Source organism: Melospiza melodia, chromosome 8 (genome assembly GCF_035770615.1).
Source record: "Melospiza melodia melodia isolate bMelMel2 chromosome 8, bMelMel2.pri, whole genome shotgun sequence".
NCBI classification, from domain to species: Eukaryota; Metazoa; Chordata; class Aves; order Passeriformes; family Passerellidae; genus Melospiza; species Melospiza melodia.
Genome location: NC_086201.1, coordinates 33590816 through 33610990, shown reverse-complemented (window position 1 = coordinate 33610990; position 20175 = coordinate 33590816). Strand labels below are relative to the sequence as shown.

Sequence of the window (20175 nt, the reverse complement as noted above, 5' to 3'; positions counted from 1 at the left end):
GATTTTTGCCACTGAAAAAACATGCACAGGTTGCCTTTGAAGGGCTGCTTCATTTACCACCATTAGTCACTCATTTCACAACTGAATGGGTGAACAATTGATGCCTTTGGGCTCTTCTGGAGTTTTGGTTGGTTTGGGGGTTTATGTTGTTGTTGTTGTGAGTTTTTCTAATAACATCTCTACTCTAAAAGTGCAAAGCTCTCCCTGTGCACAGCAGGCAGGGTTGTGTTCATCACAAAATATAGTACTGAAGAAATATCATGAAAAGAACACTTGGGATGGCAACCAGAAATAAAGTCTGGCTCAAAAATTGGTCTTGGCAGTTGGCACCTAGAGTTGAGAGAGTCCCTTGGTAACTGAAGGCAATCACAGACTCTGCTCATACCTTTGCTCATATTAGGAACAGCTCTCATCAGATTTTATATCTTTCCTGATATGTTTCAGCATTAATTAAAAAAAAAAAAAAACACAAACAGAAAATTTCTTCACCTTGATTCTCCTCTACACTCAAAGCTTCTTGGGAGCACACACAAGAAGCAGCCCAGGTTTGATCCTCTCATCCACTGGAAGAAAACATTCCACTTCAGCTTACTCTAGCAAGTACCAGAGAAGTTGTCCAGCTTCGGATGCTCCCAGCTCCTGGGTGTGCTGTGTGCACACTGCAGGCCAAGCATGACATGTGCATGCTCCTCAGCTGCTCCAGGTTTAGAGAAGGCCCTGCATGTGCTGCAGGACACAGAGCTGCTGAGGTCTCCTGCCCTGCAGACAGCCAAGGAAAACACACCTCACATGCTACAGCAGGGATCTGCTCCACAGACAGCAGCTGAAGGTGCTGCCAGAGCTGAAAAGGTGGAATGGAAATGAAAGGGTCATTGAGGGGGTAAAGCACTGCAACACTTTCACTTCATTTTCAAAGGATTTGATTTTAATGCCCACAATCACGGCACAAAATGTTGGACAGCAACATGTGGGAAGTCTTTGGGGAGTTCTCCCCTTTTGAAGGCAGAAAGAAGGCTGAGAAAGAGTCTTTATGATACAGGGAGAGCCACCTGAATTCACAATATTGAATGAGAATGTAAAAAACAGTAATGATAATAGCCTGAAGGACTGAGCAGAACTTGGGAGCAATTCTAGGACACACACATGCAGCCTTTTTCTCCCATCAAATCTGCAGGCTGAAAAAGACCAAACAAAAGCAAAATACATGGAAAGATGGTTAGGTGGATGATCTGAAATCTACTCTCTTTTGAGGCACCAGAAGCAGTAAGATTGCAGGCTGGAGAGAGTTCTATGCAGTGTTCCCATTGTCAGTCTGTCTGTAGTGGAAGAGACTCCTGGAGTCCAATTTTCCAGAGTATTTGAGAGCTTCAGCAAAAAGCTTTGTCACCTGTCAATACAAAGCAGAGGAGGACTGAGCATTGCAAAGGCTGCATGACAGAGCAGGCTCCACACTCCTGCTCTGCCACCCTGAAACTTCCTGGTGCAGCTCCAGTCCTCGAGTTCATCCAAATCAATACCAATTTCAAGGTGGCTGGGCACAGGATATGCTCCAGCCCTCTGGAGCCTGTGTGTCCAGCTGCAGAGATGCAGATGTGCCCAGGCTTCCTTTGCAAGACAGCTCTGTCCTGTGAGAGCTGTTGTTTGCAGCCCAAATGTAAAGACAACCAGGCTTATTTTCCTCTCTCAAACTCAGAGATTAAGACTTGATAATCCAAACAGTTCAGTGAAAGGCATCAAGCAGGTGTGGTAATAAATTTTGGCTGGGGACCCTTGTTGTGGTTGTCAGAAGGTGTTTTGCTAGTAGGCAATGATGCATCTTCAATTCCCCATTTCTGCTAACCATGCCTGGCCATCATCCTGTGAACCTTCAGCTTGTCATTCTCCCTGCCCCCTCTCACTCCAACCACAGCAGAAGCTTTTGAACAGCTGGACACCAGCTCAAGGCACTGGGCTCCATGTCAGTGGCCACCAAAATCAGCGAGAGTTTGGCTGCTGTGCTTAATGAGAACCAAATGAGGCTCTTTTGTGACAGTCAAAGCCCCTTGCAAAGGAAGGCAAGGTGCTGCTGACAGCAGGAGTCCCACCTTCCATTCCCTAATTTTTATTCCCTGTCAGTGTGTGAAGGGCTTTGTCAGGAGCTACATAAAACCCACAGGGACTGGTAACTGGGACTGCAACAGGACAGGCAGCAATTCCACCTGGATGGCACTTCTGAACTGGACTGCCCCAAGGATCACTCAAGAAAGCACAGTTACATCCTGCTGTAAGGTTTAAGGAGCCAGGATAATATAATATACCAGGATAATATTCCACTGAAAAGCACTTCCCATGCCTAATTTAAAGATGTTACATGCAACTCTGTGTGAGATGCTTGTTTTGAAGTGAAAATGATGCAGCAACAATTTCAGCTGCACAGTGCGGGACTCGGGACTTCAGAATTTGTATTTTTTTGTTTGGTTTGATTTGGTTGGGTTGTCATTGCTGTCATTTTACATGTTAGCAAAAAGAAGATATATTTGAACTGTACCATGATTTTCAGATACATTATTTGTCAAAGATAATGAGGGTCCAAACAGACAGGAATTTATGGTCACAAGGGCTTGGAAGCTCTGAAGGCTCTTATGTCTAAGAGGAGAAAGAACAATATGGGAAATACCTTGAAGTTGGTGAGCAGAGCAGTCCCAGTGTCAATAGCCATCCTCCTGATCACATAATTATCATGGAGAAACCTGGTGCTGCTGTTGGGCAGGTTAATCACCAGATCTACCTTCCTATCCCTCAGCAGCCTGAAGAGACAAGGCACAAGACAGTGTGACAGTCTGTCCTTCCTAATAAAAACCCCAAATTAATAGCACAGGCAAGCAGCTAAACAACCCTGAAAAATGTCATTTGAGCTTAGTCTTTGCTCAAGAAATGAGGGTTGGGGGAGTTAAGGCACTAAGCTTTATTCAGGATTTTGGATTTGTTTCAGTTCTAGTCAGCAATGCAAAGCAGTATTCAGCCTTGATACAGCTCAGCAAAACTGAGATGTTTATTTAGCCTGTTAATGACAGTCAGTCATGCTTCAGTTAAAGGCATGATTCTCACTCAGGTAAAGGCATGACTGACTGCCATTAAAAGGCTAAATATTCAAATTTCATGTATCCTTGTATGAAAATATAGCATGGAGCAATACATGCAAGCCATACTAAACAGGACTGTGCAATGAGATCCTCATTAAGCTGAAACATCCCTGCTGTGGCATCTCCAGACAGAATCAGATAAACCAAAACTTTTGGATTGAATTCAAAGCCCCATTAAACCCCTACCATTGATCTCAACAGGACCATCAATTTACCCCTGGCATTTGCTGTCCTGGACTGTAAACACACATTGGACAAGGTGGGTGGGTCTCTTACCTCCTGACTGAAGGGAGGCCAGGGCTCTGGCTCTCCTGTGATGGCCATGCCACAGGATTTGCTGGGATGCCATTAGCATTGAGCCAGGCTGAGGTTGCTTCTGTGGCATAAAGCTGTCCCAGGAAAAAAAGATATATTTACTATGTACTTCACAATACCAAAACTTTTCATTGAACTCATCTGGGCCTGATCCAACACACAGCCTTGTTGTCAGAGCTGGTTTTGGAGGGCATTTTTCATAAAAGGGGTGTCTCTCCATATAGAGAGACACACAGAGAACAGAACAACCTTCCCAACTTTCTGTTATCTGTGATTTCCTGATGGATGATAGTCAGTGAATGCTAGTAGCACTACCAGAAGCAGTGAAGTGGCTTAGGAAAGCCTAAATCCCTGTGACTTTCAAAAGGGCTTAAGTTCAATCACTTGTATTTTTTTTTTGCCATGTTTATTTTCTTTTTTAATGCCTAGTGCTAAGTTTTGAAAAGCAGAATTCTCACCAATCTTCTGTGGCTGTGCTGCTTTTCCATAGACATATGGGTGCAAAATACAGAGGAGTTACAAGAGTGATGTAAACACCACAAAGTTCATCTATCTGCAGCCTGAGTGTCACTGAAAACGCAGCACTACACAGATACACTCCATAAAAAAAGGGTTTTCCTTCCTTGTCTCCTGCCATACATGGCATCCCATTGGCATTTTTATTTCTTGGAGAAGCTGGGGGAGTGTACAATGTCATCTTGGCTGCAGAGCCAGGGTTGTTCCTGCCCTCACAACAGACCCACATGCTCAATTAAACATGAAAGCTTTTAATTGGGTGGTACCTGCTGACTTTATGGATCCCTCAGCTAAAAATCCCTGTTGTAAACTGAAAACACCCTTTCTTCTCTATCCTCAAAGGAACTCCAATGTTCCTGTAGCAGGCCGGGGACATTTGAGATTTTGAAAGCTCTCCAGCTTTAACTAAGTGGAGCCACCTACCTTGAAGCCTTGCTCATGCAGCAGCTCTGCTACACTGAGGAACCTGGGGCGGAAGGACTCCTGGAAAAGGACATTTTTTAGATATAGCACCAAAGGTAGGATTTGGAACAGTACATTTTTGGGCAACATGAAGCTCCTCCCCACTGTGCTAAGAGGCAAATTCACTTTTCTGTGCTGAGTGTGTGCATGGACAGAAATGTCTGCATGTGCATGTACAGCACAATTCCCAAGAGAACTGTCTGGATCCTGAAGCCCAAGTGACTCTGAACTAAGATATATTGTGTTACACCAGAGAAAGTGTTCCCATACTAAGTCAGACTGCAACCATTAAAGATTTGCTACTGTATATGAAATATCTGTGCAATTTCCTTCTCAAATACACCAACTAGAGTCTCCTCAGCTCCTAATTAAATATATTTTCAATCATTGCTCAAACATTTGCTTTCTTTTCTGGCAGATAAGATATATGGATGGTTTTGGGCTGCTCTGTTTGCACACTCACACAAATAAGAGCTTGGGCATGTGTGAGTGCATTTCTAAGTGGGAATATGGAAATGGAGTCAGGAGACTGGGATGCCACATTCCCATGGGGACCTGAATGCCTGACTTACAGCACCTCTGAAAGATTGTTTATAATGCATTTCCAGACTCAACATCACTTAGAAAGGTACAACCACCTCCTGCAGACATCTCCACTTGAACAAGCTGTTTTAGAGTAACAGGTGAAAGTATCAGCCTAAGTATCTCTGGGATGTTGAAGGTACAGCAATGCAAATATCACATACAACACATGCCCTCCTCACTCCCAGGGCAAGCCAAACCTTGCTTTTAACCTTAGCCTGCTCCAGTCTCACACACATTTGCAAGTAAGATCATTACAAGCTCCCTTGTTCCTGCTGGAGCTCCTGATAGCTTAACCTTTATGGATGAGAGAGCAATATCCTGAAGGGTCAACAATTTCCTAAGAAGAAAAGGACTAAACAGGGTTTTGGTTTTTTTCCTGAGCAATCCTTCTGAAAGCCATCTCATTCTGTACATTAGCAGGAAAATATAAATATACAGTGTGACAGGGCTGGCAGCTTCCCAGTCAGAGAGAGTGGTTCTGCCTTCTGGTCAGGGGTGTTGGCTTTCACAACAGTATTATAAACTTCTATCAAACATGTACTGAACACTTGAGACACATAAAACAGCCTCTCTATGAAAAGAAATTACAGCTGTCAGCTTGCATTGGAGCAGCCTCAGATTTAAAAGCTGGCTGAAATAACCTGTGTAAGGAAGCATTAGTTGCTAAAGGTGAAAAGTACAAGCAGATTTACTTAGTGGAAGGTATTTATTGTAGGAGAATTGCCTTTTTTTTTTCCTTTATCTGAAAAGTTCCATTTCTTATAACTCCTCATGTTTTCCAGCAAGCCTTGCTGTTTGTAAAGAACTACATCCTTAGCTCATTCAATACAGAGACATCAGTTCTCACTGAGATCCAGCTCAAAATGAAGCCAACCCATCTCCTGTGAGAATCTTGGATCTGTATCCAAACCCACAGTGGAGGATGCAAAAATTCTGGCATGTAAGGAACCAAGACAGAAGGTTACCTTGAAACAACAGACTTGGAGTGCCAGGATTTAAAAATAAAATACTCCATTAATGGTTTCTGCATCTTGTGTGTAAGACAGATGCACTCCATCCCAGAGATATCACTGAATAGCCCAATCAGGAAAGAAAAAAAACCAGCTTTTTAACTTTTTTGCGTAAAATAGAAATTATTTAATGGCTGAGTCAGGGTTTCAGCACCACAGATTTCTCCAGACTGTGGGAAGAGATAGGTTATCAGCTGACATTTCATTTGTCTACCATGGAAGTCATACTCCATCTCTCCTGGCGGAGCATTAGACCCCTCAGATCCTGGGAATCCCTGTCCTGGGCAGTGTCACTGAGAGCTCTCAGCTGAAGGACACCCCAGCAGGCTCACAGTCCCCACCAGCTGCCCAACCTGCCTCGTGCTGTGCCCTGGATGCAAGGAGCACTCCCCTGCCTGAGCTTGGGTGGTAACTGGGCTGTCCCCAGCTCAGCATGGCACAGCAGGTGACCCCTGGCACTGCGCACCAGCCTGGCAGCTCCTTTGCCTGGGCACCCTGGGCTCACTTTGGGCTGCAGATCACAGCAGCACCATTTGATCTTGATTTGCAAAATACCCCAGAAACATTTGCAAGGAAACCAAGATCTCCCTCTCTACTCCTGTTAACTTTATCCATTTGACTTTTACCTTCAAGAAGCAGTGTCCTCTAACCTCAACATGATTAATAGCAAAGGTATAAATGTGCAGCATACCAAATCACTGAAATATGAGCCTAGCTGCTTTGGAGAGAAGCAGAATTCAAGACCATTTTGCTTCTTACTTCTCCCTCTGCAATAGATAAAAATTCATTCTAAAAATCAGGGTGAGGTGCTAGTCATGAAGCAATGAAGCCTTCAAAATTAGGGTGTGCTTTGAGCTCACCATCTACTGCAGGTGAATCACAGCACCTTCCTCAGAGACAACCAGGGGAGCTTGTGTGTGTGCTCTGTGCACCAGAACAGGGTGCAGAAACCATCCTGGCATTTGAAAGCGCTCAGTGATGGTTGAGAGAGGGTGTGTGCTATCTGTCCTTCCGAGGCTGTGTTTCCCTGTGAGGACACCTCAGCAATTTTGCCTGTATGAGGCAGGTGGGTATCAAATTCAGGGAGCCCCCAATGCAGGGAATGATTGGCATCTGACTCCATGATTCATAAGGCTGAACAATTGTTTTATTAAAACAATACAATTTTACATTATACTATACTATATTAAAGAGATACTATACAAAAGATACATACTAGAGAAAAACCCTTGACTGTCTCCAGACAGCCAGAACACAGCTTTGACCCAATTGGCCAATTAATATAAACAACCATCACCAGAATCCAATTAAAAACTCTCTTCAGGTAAACAATCTTCCTAACACATTCCACATGTGCAAAAACAACAGGAGCAGAGATAAGAATTTTCTCTTTCTCTAAGGTTCCTCCCTGCAATTCCCAGGAAATATCCTTGGGAAGTTGTGCCTGCCTGCTCTCTATGAAGAGAGCTACAGGTGGGTTCTTGTTTGTGATTGAAACAAGAAGAGTGCTGGTGTTCACAGCCTGCCTGATGCCTCTTATTTCTGCAGAGGGGGGCTCCCCTTTTTTCCAGCCAAATACTCAAAGACCACTTACAGTCTGCATGTCAGGTGAAGGTCAGCATTTCAACCTTCCCTTCCCACAGGGTTTATTTCCCCTTTGTTTCAAAGCAGCCCATTGAAAAGTACATAGGTGACAATCTCCAGACTGGGGAGGGGGTAATGCCTGGTTCTCAGAATCAACTTTACACCTCTTGATTTGGAGTTTAATTATGGAAGAAATATGCCGAGATACAGAGAGATCTTTAAGCGATTGATCTGCTGTTTTAAAGTTTCTTTTGCAAGAAAATAAACTGTAAACCACTCATTAAAAAGACAGAAACTTATTACTTTTAAAAGGTTTGTGGAGTTGAGCTTTGGGCTTTGTTTTATCTTCTCTTTTTCCCTTTTTTCTTCTTAACACCTTTGTACAAAGAACATTTGGCTCAGTTTAACAGCTACTGACACAGAACTTATAAATGCTTTCTATAGCTAAAATGACTTTCTTTTCTGCCCATTCCCCTTTAGCTGCTATCTGGAAAACACACTTAAACTTTAAACACTTGTCTCTCTCCTTTTTTCTCCTCCTGGCTTTGCTTTTTTCCTTTTTTAAATGCTGTTTTAAAATATGCAGTATATACAGTAGACATACAGTACCAACTGCCCAGAGTTTCATACTGAACTTGTAAACTTTACCTAGGTAGCAAGCAATTTTTCTGCTAATTAGAGGTAACTTGGAGCAACTGTTTCCATCCCCAGATGTGTGTATATATGTTGACATTTAAGGACTCAGCAGTAATCCTTGTTAGCAGAAGTCATGTTCCTTTCTGGCCACTTTTCACACACTTCCTTCACATCCTCTGCTGGCACAAACAGCCAAAGACATTTTTCACACCCCAGTTGTCTGACAGGAAAATTCATCTATTTGATGGTTTTTGTTTCATCAGCCTTATGCAATCATGTAGAGCATCAGCTTATTGCAAGCACAATGTGAAAATGGCAAGAAGCAACCACATGGTTTTTTGAGGCCCAAGAACAATATAGATGAATAGGAAGGGCAGGAATTTTTGAGGAACATCCTAAAGTTTACAAGTGTCTCTGATTTCAGCACTTTATGCAGTCAGTAACTATTCCTTGACAGAGAACCAAGACTTTTTTCCTTTTCTGTGTGTTTTCATCCTGAAATACACAACCTACTTGCTGATCCAGGCCTGTGAAAAGGGCAGGGCTGTTACTAAGGAAAATCCATCAGAAATTTCCTCATGTAAAGGCTCTTTGCAGAACCCATTGCACTGGAGAGCATTCCCATAATGACTTCATTTTAACTTTCTGTCACTGAGCAACCTTCAGTGACGACACCAAGAGATGAAACCCAAAAATTCAAGCTCTAGTCCAACATGGAGTCAGGGTCTACATCAGAGAGGCAATCCCTATGAGGAGGGATTCTGACAAAGCGTGGAAACCAGAAACATCACTACTAAAATGTAGCATTGGCTCTTCTTTCCTGGCTCACAAACTTCTGGTTTTAATACATCCTCAGAGGGATTGCCTCTTGGATGCAGACTCTGCAGGTGCCCTGACTCCCTGCTACACTAGAGCTTGGATTTTAGGGTTTCATCTCTTGCTGTCATCACTGAAAGTTGCTCTGTGTGACAGAAAAAACTTCTGTAGCTGCCAGGTGACCCTGATAGTTATAGATAGAGGGAAAACCCTCCAGACCAGCCTTGCTGAATTCAGTAAAGATCTCTCCTGTTTGCTCCTCGCTGTCCCACTGCACTTCAGGATGAAATGCAGAGAAACACATCTAAGCCATAAAGCCACATGAATGGAAACAAGGCAAAAGCTACTGAGCCCCTCTGTGTTGGTCCTTTCTAAGCTTTGATTTTTTAGGACTCACCTGGATTCCAATCAAAATTCCTTTCTTAGGAAATGTAAAGCCTGTGGCAAGCAGAGCCTTCTGGAAGGCAGAGTACACATCCTCCCCAAAGCATGCAACCTGCAGAAAGGCACAAAGAATGCATGAGGGGAAAACCAGAAACAACCCAAAAACACTGCTTTGAAAAGAAACAGGAATGACATTTGCAAAGAGGATCTGTTGTTTCTGTGGGAAGAAGACAGACTGCTTTGCATGGAGCCTGCAGGCATGGGGAACAGAATAAATCAGAAAATCTTTGCAGACAAATCTCATCATTTGAATGAAGCAATAATGGAGGAACAAGCAATGCTTTAGTTTCAAACAGCACACTGAGGAGCAACAATTGATTCTGCTAAGATATTGGGATGCTGTACACAGCCTCTGCTCCAGTGTTTGGGATTGCACTGCAAATTATTTAACATAATGGAAGGCTTAGACACCAGTGAGAGCTGTGCACACAGGCATGCTCCTCTGTGTGCCTGCAAAGCAGGGTAAGGCTGGGCTTGTGCTTTCATGCACTCCTGCCATTGCTTGTGAAGGAAAACCACAGGATATAAAGATGCTTTTCCATTAAAAGTCCATAGATGAACAAAATTCGAGTAAAATTTTAGCATTTACTTAAGAACAAAGGAATCAGGAAAATTCATAATAATTTATTTTAAATAAAGTATAATTTTAAAGAAAAAGTTGAGGAAGAAACCAGGAAGAATAATTTAGCAGCTCTCCAGCACTCAGAATTGGATGTGGAGCTCAGTTGATAACAGACTGTCATACGATAAGAATCTTGTGAAAAACTGCATTCCTAACCAAAATTTGGAATTCTGGTGACAAAAAGAGGAATGAGTGAGCTTTTGTGAAAGTTTAAAAAGATAAAAACCAACCAACCTTCACTTTTTCTGGTCAGCTCCACACTTGTGGAAAAACAATCAGAAGTAGAAACTGTCACTGATTTTTGTCTGTGAAATAACAAATCTACCAACAAATACAGATGGGATAAAGGAGCTGATTGAGCTGATTGAGCATTGCTCTCCCATTTTCCTCTTATGGCCCTTCCCATCTCAGAGTGAGCCCTCACATTCCTGATCTCACCATGGTGAGCAGAAAACAGTATTTCATAAAAAATAAATTATGATTTGCCACATCTACTGAAGTAAAAAAAAAAAAGAGAACTAAACAAATAAAAATCCCACAAGGGAAGGGATAAAAAAAGTCATGACAACATGAAATATTCTATGTTTTCTATATGTTTCTATGTGTTCTATATTCCTGGACTTTTCAGGGTGACAGACAGACCCTCCCTTGTAGGCTCCCAGCCTGTCAGGAGAGGTTTATCATTGTGGCATTGTCCACAGCCACAATACTCAAAGGGACCCCAGCACTGTCTTCCCCTATTGTGGGAACCATGGCTTCCAGCAAAATAAATCTCTGCCAGACAGATGTGACAAATTCAAGCCCAGATCAAGCCATGTGTGTGAAAAATGTCTGTGAGGAATAACTGAGCTTTTTTACCCAAAGCAAGTTATTATACTTACTTCACTATAAGAAAGACTTTCATAACTGTCACACTTTATGGCATTTGTGAATATGGATCTTTCCAACTCATAAAAGTTAATAATCCCTCCTTTATGACCATGGTAATCTCTAACTCTGTATAAAGCCCAGAAAAATAATTCTTGTCCCTAGTTACATTTTTATTCTTTTTTTTTTTTTTTTTGGTGAGGAGGTTGTCTCTATATCCTATTTTGTTCTGAAAATCAGGAAGTCACAGAAGTCACTTGACTTTTTTCTGCCCATTAACTATACAGAAAGGAAATCTTCTGCAATACTGATTTCCAGCATATTATGAAGAGTAAAATAAAGTCATTCTGGAGAGGTGTAGGAGGCCTGAGGCTGTTCTAACTTTGTATCTGGGTACTTTTCCATACTAAAATGGTAAATGTTTCCTTTGGACATACCCGAGCTCACACTCAAAGGGACAGCCCAGGATCTGCCACCTGCCCAATAATGGTACAGCAAGTCTGATCAAATTGCCTGAGTGTTTAATCACTTTCCAAGAGGATATTCTGGCCCAGAATAAGTTTTTGCTACTGCAACTCATTCTAGAAATAACAGAACACATAAAATCTAAAGATTACTTGGGTGTATCTATGGACACCATTGACAGCTCAGAAATAACTCACACAGAACAAAAGGTTTCTTCATGAATTAAGTGATATGGATGGAAACCTGTGCCTGTGAGGGTGAGGATGCTGAGCCTGGCCCGGCCCTGTGCCCTCACAGCATGCCATAACCACACCAGGAGATGTTCCAGCAGCACCCCACAGCCTGGCTACACAAAGAGAGAGTGGGGAAAGCTGCCCAGGCTCATCCTGCCCACAGCCCCTGCAGCCACCACATTTTATTGTCCCTTTCTTTCACTTGGTTATCAGGCAACAAGAAAACACCACACATTTTTGCTGCCTCTAAGCAAATGGCACATTTCAAGACCAACCACTCAGGCCTGGGATTCTCCACATCACTGCTGTCCATGGGGCTTGGGAGCTGCCACCACTTGTTTTTCAGAAGCTCATGAGTCATAAAACAACCACCCAGAACCCAAAAATTCTCAGATAAACTCATTTCAGGCTATCACACCAACCAGGTCCTACTCAGGGAGCTGACATGCAGGTAAACAGGGACATCCAGTGGCTGAAAAAACCCTGGTTTTTCCAGGACATTGTGGGTTTTGCAGCTAAGAAAGATGTCTTCAATTTTCTGAAGAAGCAACAGATGCCATCATGATTCAGGCAGTAATAAGATCACTTTCAAAGATTCATGATGTTTAAAGTCAACTTGGTTTAAAAAAAAAAAAAAAAAAGCAAATCTAAAAGATACCTCCCCAGTAGAGGCCATTTCACACCGGAGAATAGGGTCAGCATCTCTCAGCCTGGACCAGGAAAACATTGGGGCCTGGGGAAAGAAAGAATAAAAATTGGATCATTTTAAAAAATATAAAAATTCCAGCTACACTTGGGAGTGACAGAAAGCAGAAAGAGACATGAATTTATCCAAAAAAAAAAAGCAGTGGTCAAGGCTGATAAGCAAAGAACTATTTGGTAAAATAATTCCCTCAGCATCTTGATGATGGACTGGAACAAATGCCCATTTATTCCACCAATAAATCAATCATCCAACTCTGGCATCCTGCTCACATTCCAGTGGTAGACTTTCATTCAGTGGTAGCCCACTATCAGTATGGTTTTAAGGACACATTTTTAAACAAAAAGGCTGTGAAGCACTTAATTCATGTAACAAGGAGAGAGATTATCTGAATCCAGTTGGTTTTCCAGAGAATGCTGTTCTCCATCAAATGTTTCATTTGCAGAAATAAAACTATTCCATAAGAATGCCCTTTTTTGGTGCAAACAAGATAAAAATTTGCAAATTATTTCATATTTACCCCCTCCTCCATCCAGAAATATCCATTTGTAATTTTTTTCTCTTTGTATGCTAATATTAAGTCCTCTGATCACTGTTGTTTTATTATTATCATAATCTGAGGACTTAGATCACACCACTGAGTTCTCTTGTCTCATTTGATCTTAAAATAAGAAACATGGAGGGGAGGGAGGAAAAGAAAGTTTCTGTTAAAGAACCAATGACCACATGTAACAAACACTGAACAAATTTCTTACTACCAAATAATTTTCTGTTGAGCTTCTCCATGTCTTAAACTACTGATGGCATTTGCATAAAGGTTTCTGTTTAGAAACAAATATATTTTAAAATTTGAAGCCATAATTCTGTCCCTGGAGGTCCCCAAGGGTAACAATGAAGATAAAACAGCTGCTGCTTCATGACACCTAACAGTGACCAGTTAAAATGAGACAGGAGAAATTCAAAAGGCTTCTCAAAAAATGTTGTGTGTCTTTGAGACTTTCAGATCAGTTTTGTTTCCACTTTAGAGAAAATGTTTACAGTGGCCAACTCAAGCAGAGATATGACAGTCAAGATGGATTATTTTAATACATTTAATACATGGATTATTACAGTACATTGTCTTGAAAGGTAACAAGCAGCAAAGCCTTCCACCACCTCCCTAATTTCTATCTGCCATGAACATGAAAATGCATCCTCAGGAGCAGACGCTGGTACTGCAACTAAACCCTATTTAAAACTTATTCTCTGCCCAGGATTTCATCTTGGTCAGGCCCTGATACTTGCACCAGTCTGGAAGCAAACATGGCAAGACAGCATTTCAGTCACTAAAGGTTAAACAGTGGTACTCAAATCCACAAAGGAGCAGCTATGTTGACAAAGAAGAAAAGAGTTTTGTATTTTTCTCTCAAGAACTGCTGAATAAAAAAGATCCTGTGTCCATGCAAATACTGCTAGCAATAAATTGTAAGAGGATAGGAAATATGATGCATGAATAACAACAAACAGGCTAAACTGGGATGTTTTTCAAAGTTTAGCGTTTCCAAAGGTGTTAGCAGGTTTTTATATTTGACAAATCCACTCAGGATGCAAGAAGTATAAAAAGCTTTGTAGGGAAGTTTTCAAGAATAAAGCTGGGTTTTCTGCTCTGGAGCCAGCATTCCCAGGAGATACAAAACTCTTGGCAGTTCAGCTAACAACAGTGCAGAAGCCCCAGGTCTAAATAGTAGAAATGTACAAAAATAAATTAGGCTCACCAAAAAAAAAAAAAAAAAAAAAAAGAAAAAAAAAAGAAAAAAAGTCTCAAGTTTGAATTTTGGATAACGCATATCTGTGGCATCAAAATAAAATGTAAATATATATCTATACTGGCCGGCTTGGGACATAAATTTGGCTTGCATTTTAATAGTTCTGAACATTTTATTAATAGAAAGATGTTAGGTGTTTTCTGCTCCCTCAGTTTTCACTTTATATGGAAGCTATTAGAGCTTGAAAGTTTCTGTAAAAACAATTCTCATTATCCTTTGGATTTTCTGCACCACTGTTTTAGATTTTTTTTTTATGACTACTTTTTTTCTCTTCCACTAAGCATTCAAAAACATCTACCATCCATTTTATTCTGTTGGGTCCTATGCAATTATGGAAAATACAACCTTGGCCTTACTGAAACCAAAGGATGCAAGACTTCCCCCCCTATTTTAACCAGTGGTGTATATAAAGGGGATGATGTGCATTTGACAGCCCATGTCCCAGGTCCTGCAGATAAAATGTGGGGGGCACCCACAACACAAAGTTGTGCATGTCCACATGTGTATTATATAGTATTATGAAATAGCCTGAACTTCAACTCTGCAAGTGTAAATTTATTATGCAGTTCATAAACTCAGAGGACTCAGAGTAGGTTAGATGCTAAAAATAAAGGAAGACTTGGTTTCATTGGATAATTTTCCTCTGATTTTTCTCTAAAGTTTCCAAACAGATGATCTTGACAGAAACTACAAAAGGTCAATTTGACCTTTGGCCAATGAGTAAATTGTTCTCTCTGAGCATTAAAGTACTAATTGTATATTAATGTGTTCCGTGCTGGCTCTGTGGTGGGGTTCCTGTGGTTCTTTTGGAAACCATACCTTAATCCCCACATATCTGGATGGAAAAATGGGATGTTCCATTGTGGGGAGGGATGACTCATTGACCTGTTTCCCAATCATCACTTTAGTGGCCACATCAATGAAGTCCACCCCCAGAGTCTTGGACACAAAGGGGAAGGAGCGTGAGGCCCTCAGGTTGCACTCTATCACCTGGTGGGATTAAAAAAAAGAGAAATAGCAGGGTTAAGCACTGTGCAGGGAAAAATACATTGATTTGTATTTTTTGAAAGCAGCCCTGAGTCCTCTTGGTGGACATATTCTTCAGGCTGTCAAATAGGAAACCCAGAGATTGGGATTATTATTAAAACAGGGAAGAGGGGTGGGGAATGGCCAGCCTGAGATACAAGCAGCTGAGATCCATCTCTATTTGTCTGAATATCAGAGCTGAGGGGAGCCAGACTTCACAGGAACATAGGCACAGGCATTAGGAACAACCTCCAGAGGTCCAACCTGCTCTTTTCCCATGGTGATGGCACTTCCTGGATGCCAGGACTGTCCTTGCTGACTTCCCCCACCCACATGTGGCAGCCATTCTGCCAGGCAAGGAAGTACCAAAGAAGTTCTGCAGAAGTTCTTCTCTAGGAATTCAAGAGCAGAAGAGGAATTGCTGGAAGTGAGAATAAAATTGAGTGAAAGGGGGTAAGAATAGTGATGGTACAAGTGAAAAGCAGGGGCTGTACAAAGATAGGCACCAATGTGGGAAAGCAAGGAAGGAAAAACTCTGTTCTCTCCCTCTGGGGAGTTTCTGAATGACCATGTGTGAAACAGGGAAAAGGTGAAGAACAGAAAGTACATTTTACTCAACTCATAGCCCAAACAGGAATTTTTCACCAATAATGCATCTCTTCTGTTTCCTGTCAGTTTTTCTTCCTATCCACTGTATCCTCAGTCATGCTCTGTTCACATTCCTCTGACCTCCTTCCATCAGCAACAGAAAGCCAATTGTTACCCAGAAAGGGTCAGACACTGCTGGACTTCTGCTGCTAATAGCTACCAGGAATATTCAGATAACCTTCCTAATAGCTTATAGTAATGGTTTAAACACTCACATTGTCTTGCTTTCTTTTCAATCCCTTTGAAGGCTTAATTCAATATCAAAAGAGTTAAATCTGAGAGAAGATATTGGAGATCTAAAAGCCATGCTACCCAGTACATGGGATGAGGTTCAGTGCTGCCCATCCTATTCCAAACTGACAGCTTTGGGAAGGACAGCAGCCCAGAGTGAAACAAAGCTGACAGACAAAGCAAGCAGACTCTCTTCAGCCTCAGTGTGAAGGCAGGGGAGGATGCTCTCTGCCACACAGGCAGGGAGAGCTGTGTGACCAAGGGGGGCACCAGCCCACACCCTCTGCCAAGGCAGGTTTGGTGTCACTGCCACCACGGCCCCAGCAGAGATTTAGAACCCACAGGGCTCAGCACAGCACAGGCCCTGACACACTCACAGCAGCTCTTACCAGCACTTTGCTGCCTTGCACCAAAAACTGGATATTGAATGGACCAGAGATGGCAAAAGCCTTTGCAATCTTTTTCGTAGCAGCTTTCACCTGTTAAAAAACCAAATTTAGAAAGTGTTAATTATTTATTCGATATACACACATTAAGTTCCACAAAATAGAGATCATCATGGCAATAAATCACTACACTTGTGGATTTCTTTAAACACCATCTCTCTCTGCCTTGTTTTTTTTCTCTATACCCACATTTCAGCAATAGCACTATTTCAAAAGCAAACATGTTTAATTTCTCCAGTAACCTAGAGCCTGAAGTGCCATTTGAGGGCAAAAGTAAAAATCAGGTTTTTTGTGTGTCAGAAAGCTGAGGGGAGAAGGAGAAAAACAAAGAATCAAAGCCTTGCCCTGTAGTAATTCCTACACTGGAGTCTTTATACCTTTCTTGGTGACACAATGAATAATGGTTTGTTATTTGAAAATAACTAATCAGCTTTGTGAGTGTCCTGAAGTCTTTCACCAACGTGCCTGTGCCATCACAGATCAGTGGGAGGAGGCTGGGTAGGAACACTCTGGAACAAACTGGGAGGAAAGCCTTATTTCCCAGGTGTGTCAATACAAGGGTTTGAATAGCTTTTCTCCAGGAGATGGCTATTTTCAGAAACAATACTTTGGACATTCTTGGAAACAGAGCTGGAGCACAGATCATTGCATTACAGCTTTTGCTGGCTTCCAAGCAAACCCCTAACAGGATGACATAAAGTAACACGGCACATTTCATTTAAAAAATGCATCTTAACAACTAACTCTCTATCACAAGGTTTATTCTTGGAAAAAAAAAATCAAGATGAGGTGAGGTTCATTCATCCTGATACTATTTTTGAAAAAGCAGGCAGCTAGAAAGTCATACATCTGATAAAATCATTTAAGTATTGTGGGAGAAAAGGAAGTGGAGAGAGAACCATGGCTTATGTATGAATTAGACAATAATCTACTGCTACAGAAGCTGGTTCTAAACCAAGGAAACAAAAAAATCCCATGGGTCTATAAGTGTGCACTGTTTAAATTACTGAGATACAGTTCAGGTAATCAAACCAATCACAGGGACACTCTGACATCCTTCACTTGCACATACTAAACCCGCCTTGAAAAAATCATTGCTGATTTTATTTCTCCACTGGTGGTGCAGGGAAAGGAAATCCTCATTTCCTTTTCTCTTTTCAGTGGTAGAGCAACACACACCTTCTCCAAGGCTTCCTGGCTGATGCTCTGTGTGGGGAACACGAGGGTGGCATCTCCTGAGTGAACCCCTGCGTCCTCCACGTGCTCTGAAACAGCGTGGGCAATGACCTGCACACAGCAAGGAGAGAGCACTCACTGGTTGTCACATTCACAGTACCTGAAAAATCCCTCCACCCAGGATTTTTCTCCTGGGAAGCCTCAGAGAAAAGGAAAACAATTCTTATCTCATTTGCTTCTCCTGTGTTGTGCTCATGCGGAATGTGTTCTTTGGCCAATCAGTGTCAGGACTCTTTCCAGAGTCACGAGTTTTCATTAATATCCTTTTAGCATTCTGTAAGCATCCTTTCTGTATTGTTTAGTACAGTATTCTTTATTATAATATAGTATCATAAAATAATAAATTAGCCTTCGGAGAATATGGAGTCAGATTCATCATTCCTGCCTTCATTGGGGCACCCTGCAAATACAATAATTGGTCACTTCACCCTCTCAGAAACTGCTCCTTCCTCTCCAGCACAGTCCAGCCTCCTGAGCAGAACTGTAGCTGGAAAAGGATACAGATGGAGGAGGAAGAAAAAGTCAATTTCCTAAAATTTTGGGGAGAATATGCCTGAAGCAGACACTGGGCATATGAACAAGCAGACCACATCAGTGTCTTTGCTATTATGGTTAAGCAAATCATGAATATGTTAAAAACTACAACAGCCTGGAAATCCTGGGGCTTCCTTCCTCTAACACATGTGGGCTCAGAAGGTAAAAGCTAAGGAGGCTTTAAACCAGCTTTTTAAAGTTCTGCTTGCCAGAACACAAAGAACAAGCATGAACTAACATCACTGGTATATCATTTTATCCCCCCTCTTTTGTGGTGTTTTAAGCAAACAGAGGAAATCCAGGCCTAAGGATTTAAATTGAATTAACTGCATCAAGGCATAAAACCTCAATAGCAAAAAAGTGATTGTGTCTGCTGGTTAAAAATTAAAATTGAAAAAATATTATTTCTCTTAATTCTGAACTTTGTGGGGGTTTTGCCTTTGCTGAGTAATGAAAGGCAAGACAAAATTGAAAAAAAAAAAATGGAATAACTGTAGTAATTCCATAACCCATGATAAAGTTCTGAAGAAAGTAATTTCTGAAGGTAGTGATTTGCAAATCTGGTAAAAATTATATTCAAAAGGATTCATTTACATGGATAAGCAATGCTTAAAAAAATAACTGGTTAGATGCATACAATCAGAGAGGTGGAGCTTTTCAAGCACAACAGTTTTGAGCCTAAGATGAATTCTTCTTGTTTCTTTACTCTCCTCAGCATGAATCCATGGCTCTGTAGTAAATCATTCAAATTACACATTTCTGCAGATCTCAGATCCTGAAAAAACAAGTTTAATATTAAAGACAAGCAAAGTACTTACTCTTCCTGCCTTGGCTACAGCATCCATTTCTACCTCACGGGCATCTTCGATAAATTTAGTGAGAACCACAGGGTAATCCTGCCATCAAGACAAGAAAAAATTAGAAAGTTTTTTTAACAGAGTGTTTGTATATACCACCTAGGACCCTAGGAAGCAAAAAAACAGAAGAAAAATCTATTAATATTCTCATTTCCACAGATAAGTGAACTTTGTAAAGATATAGTGGGGGAAACTTGGTACAATTTCCCCAAAACCACTGATGCATAAAAGGTTGAGCTCTCCATAACAACACCAGGACAGGGAAATTTGGGGCAAAATCACAGAGGTTATGGCACAAAGAAGATAGCAAGAAACTCATGGATGACCTATAATCCCACCTCCTAAAGACAGCCCTTAGCTCCAAGGTCTTCAATTCTTCCTTGGTCTGAGCCTCCCAGTCACCTCAGTGCACATGGTACTTCACAGAGGAACTGGTCCTTGCCATTCTCAATGACTTTCTAGAGTGGTTGGTTGCTATTTTTTAGTCATATATTTTATGCAATTGATCCATTCCTTTCTAATTTCTCTGCCTGGTTTCCTAAGTCTCCCAGGGAGAGGTTGTCAGTAATTATAGCTGGCCAGGAACAACCTGGCCCTGACTCTCACTACCTTCCCTGGTAGTTATTTTCCTTCCTCTTCTTCATGCCTGTCTCTGGGATGCTAGCACACACCTCCACTCTCCTCTAATACTTTCTCCTTCCAGATACTTGCTCCAAAAAAACTCTAATCTGCATTCTTCCTGGCCAGCTTTGTGTCTCAACATTTTACCTGTCCCAGCCACTATTAACTGCCTATTATTTATTAGAGAATAAAATGAAATAAATGACAGTTTGTGCATGTTTTAAAGGCTCCTCTTGAAAAAAATACCAAGCAACTCCAGAAGTTACAAGACACAATTCCTTCCATTTATCAGTGCAAGGGTAAATTCACAGGCAAGGACAATGCTGAAGCCTACACTGTTTCATAAATTTAGTGGCTTATGTCCTGTTCCTTTCTGTCTTGCTGCAGTTTT

At 41.5% G+C, this 20175-nt stretch overlaps 1 protein-coding gene across 1 annotated transcript in view; it reads right to left on the bottom strand.

The window, feature by feature from the left end:
• Window positions 1-903: 903 nt before the first annotated feature.
• CPS1 (carbamoyl-phosphate synthase 1) overlaps window positions 904-20175 on the bottom strand; it is a 90934-nt gene continuing 71662 nt past the window's right edge. The window contains exons 29-38 of the mRNA XM_063161400.1: window positions 19125-19202; window positions 17716-17823; window positions 16480-16569; window positions 15005-15175; window positions 12336-12410; window positions 9444-9542; window positions 4377-4436; window positions 3399-3511; window positions 2657-2786; window positions 904-1387 (exon numbers count right to left, since the gene is read on the bottom strand). Of these exons, the coding sequence (XP_063017470.1) occupies window positions 1289-1387; window positions 2657-2786; window positions 3399-3511; window positions 4377-4436; window positions 9444-9542; window positions 12336-12410; window positions 15005-15175; window positions 16480-16569; window positions 17716-17823; window positions 19125-19202 (1023 nt within the window). The 3' untranslated portion in view covers window positions 904-1288. The remainder of the gene's footprint in view (window positions 1388-2656; window positions 2787-3398; window positions 3512-4376; window positions 4437-9443; window positions 9543-12335; window positions 12411-15004; window positions 15176-16479; window positions 16570-17715; window positions 17824-19124; window positions 19203-20175) is intronic.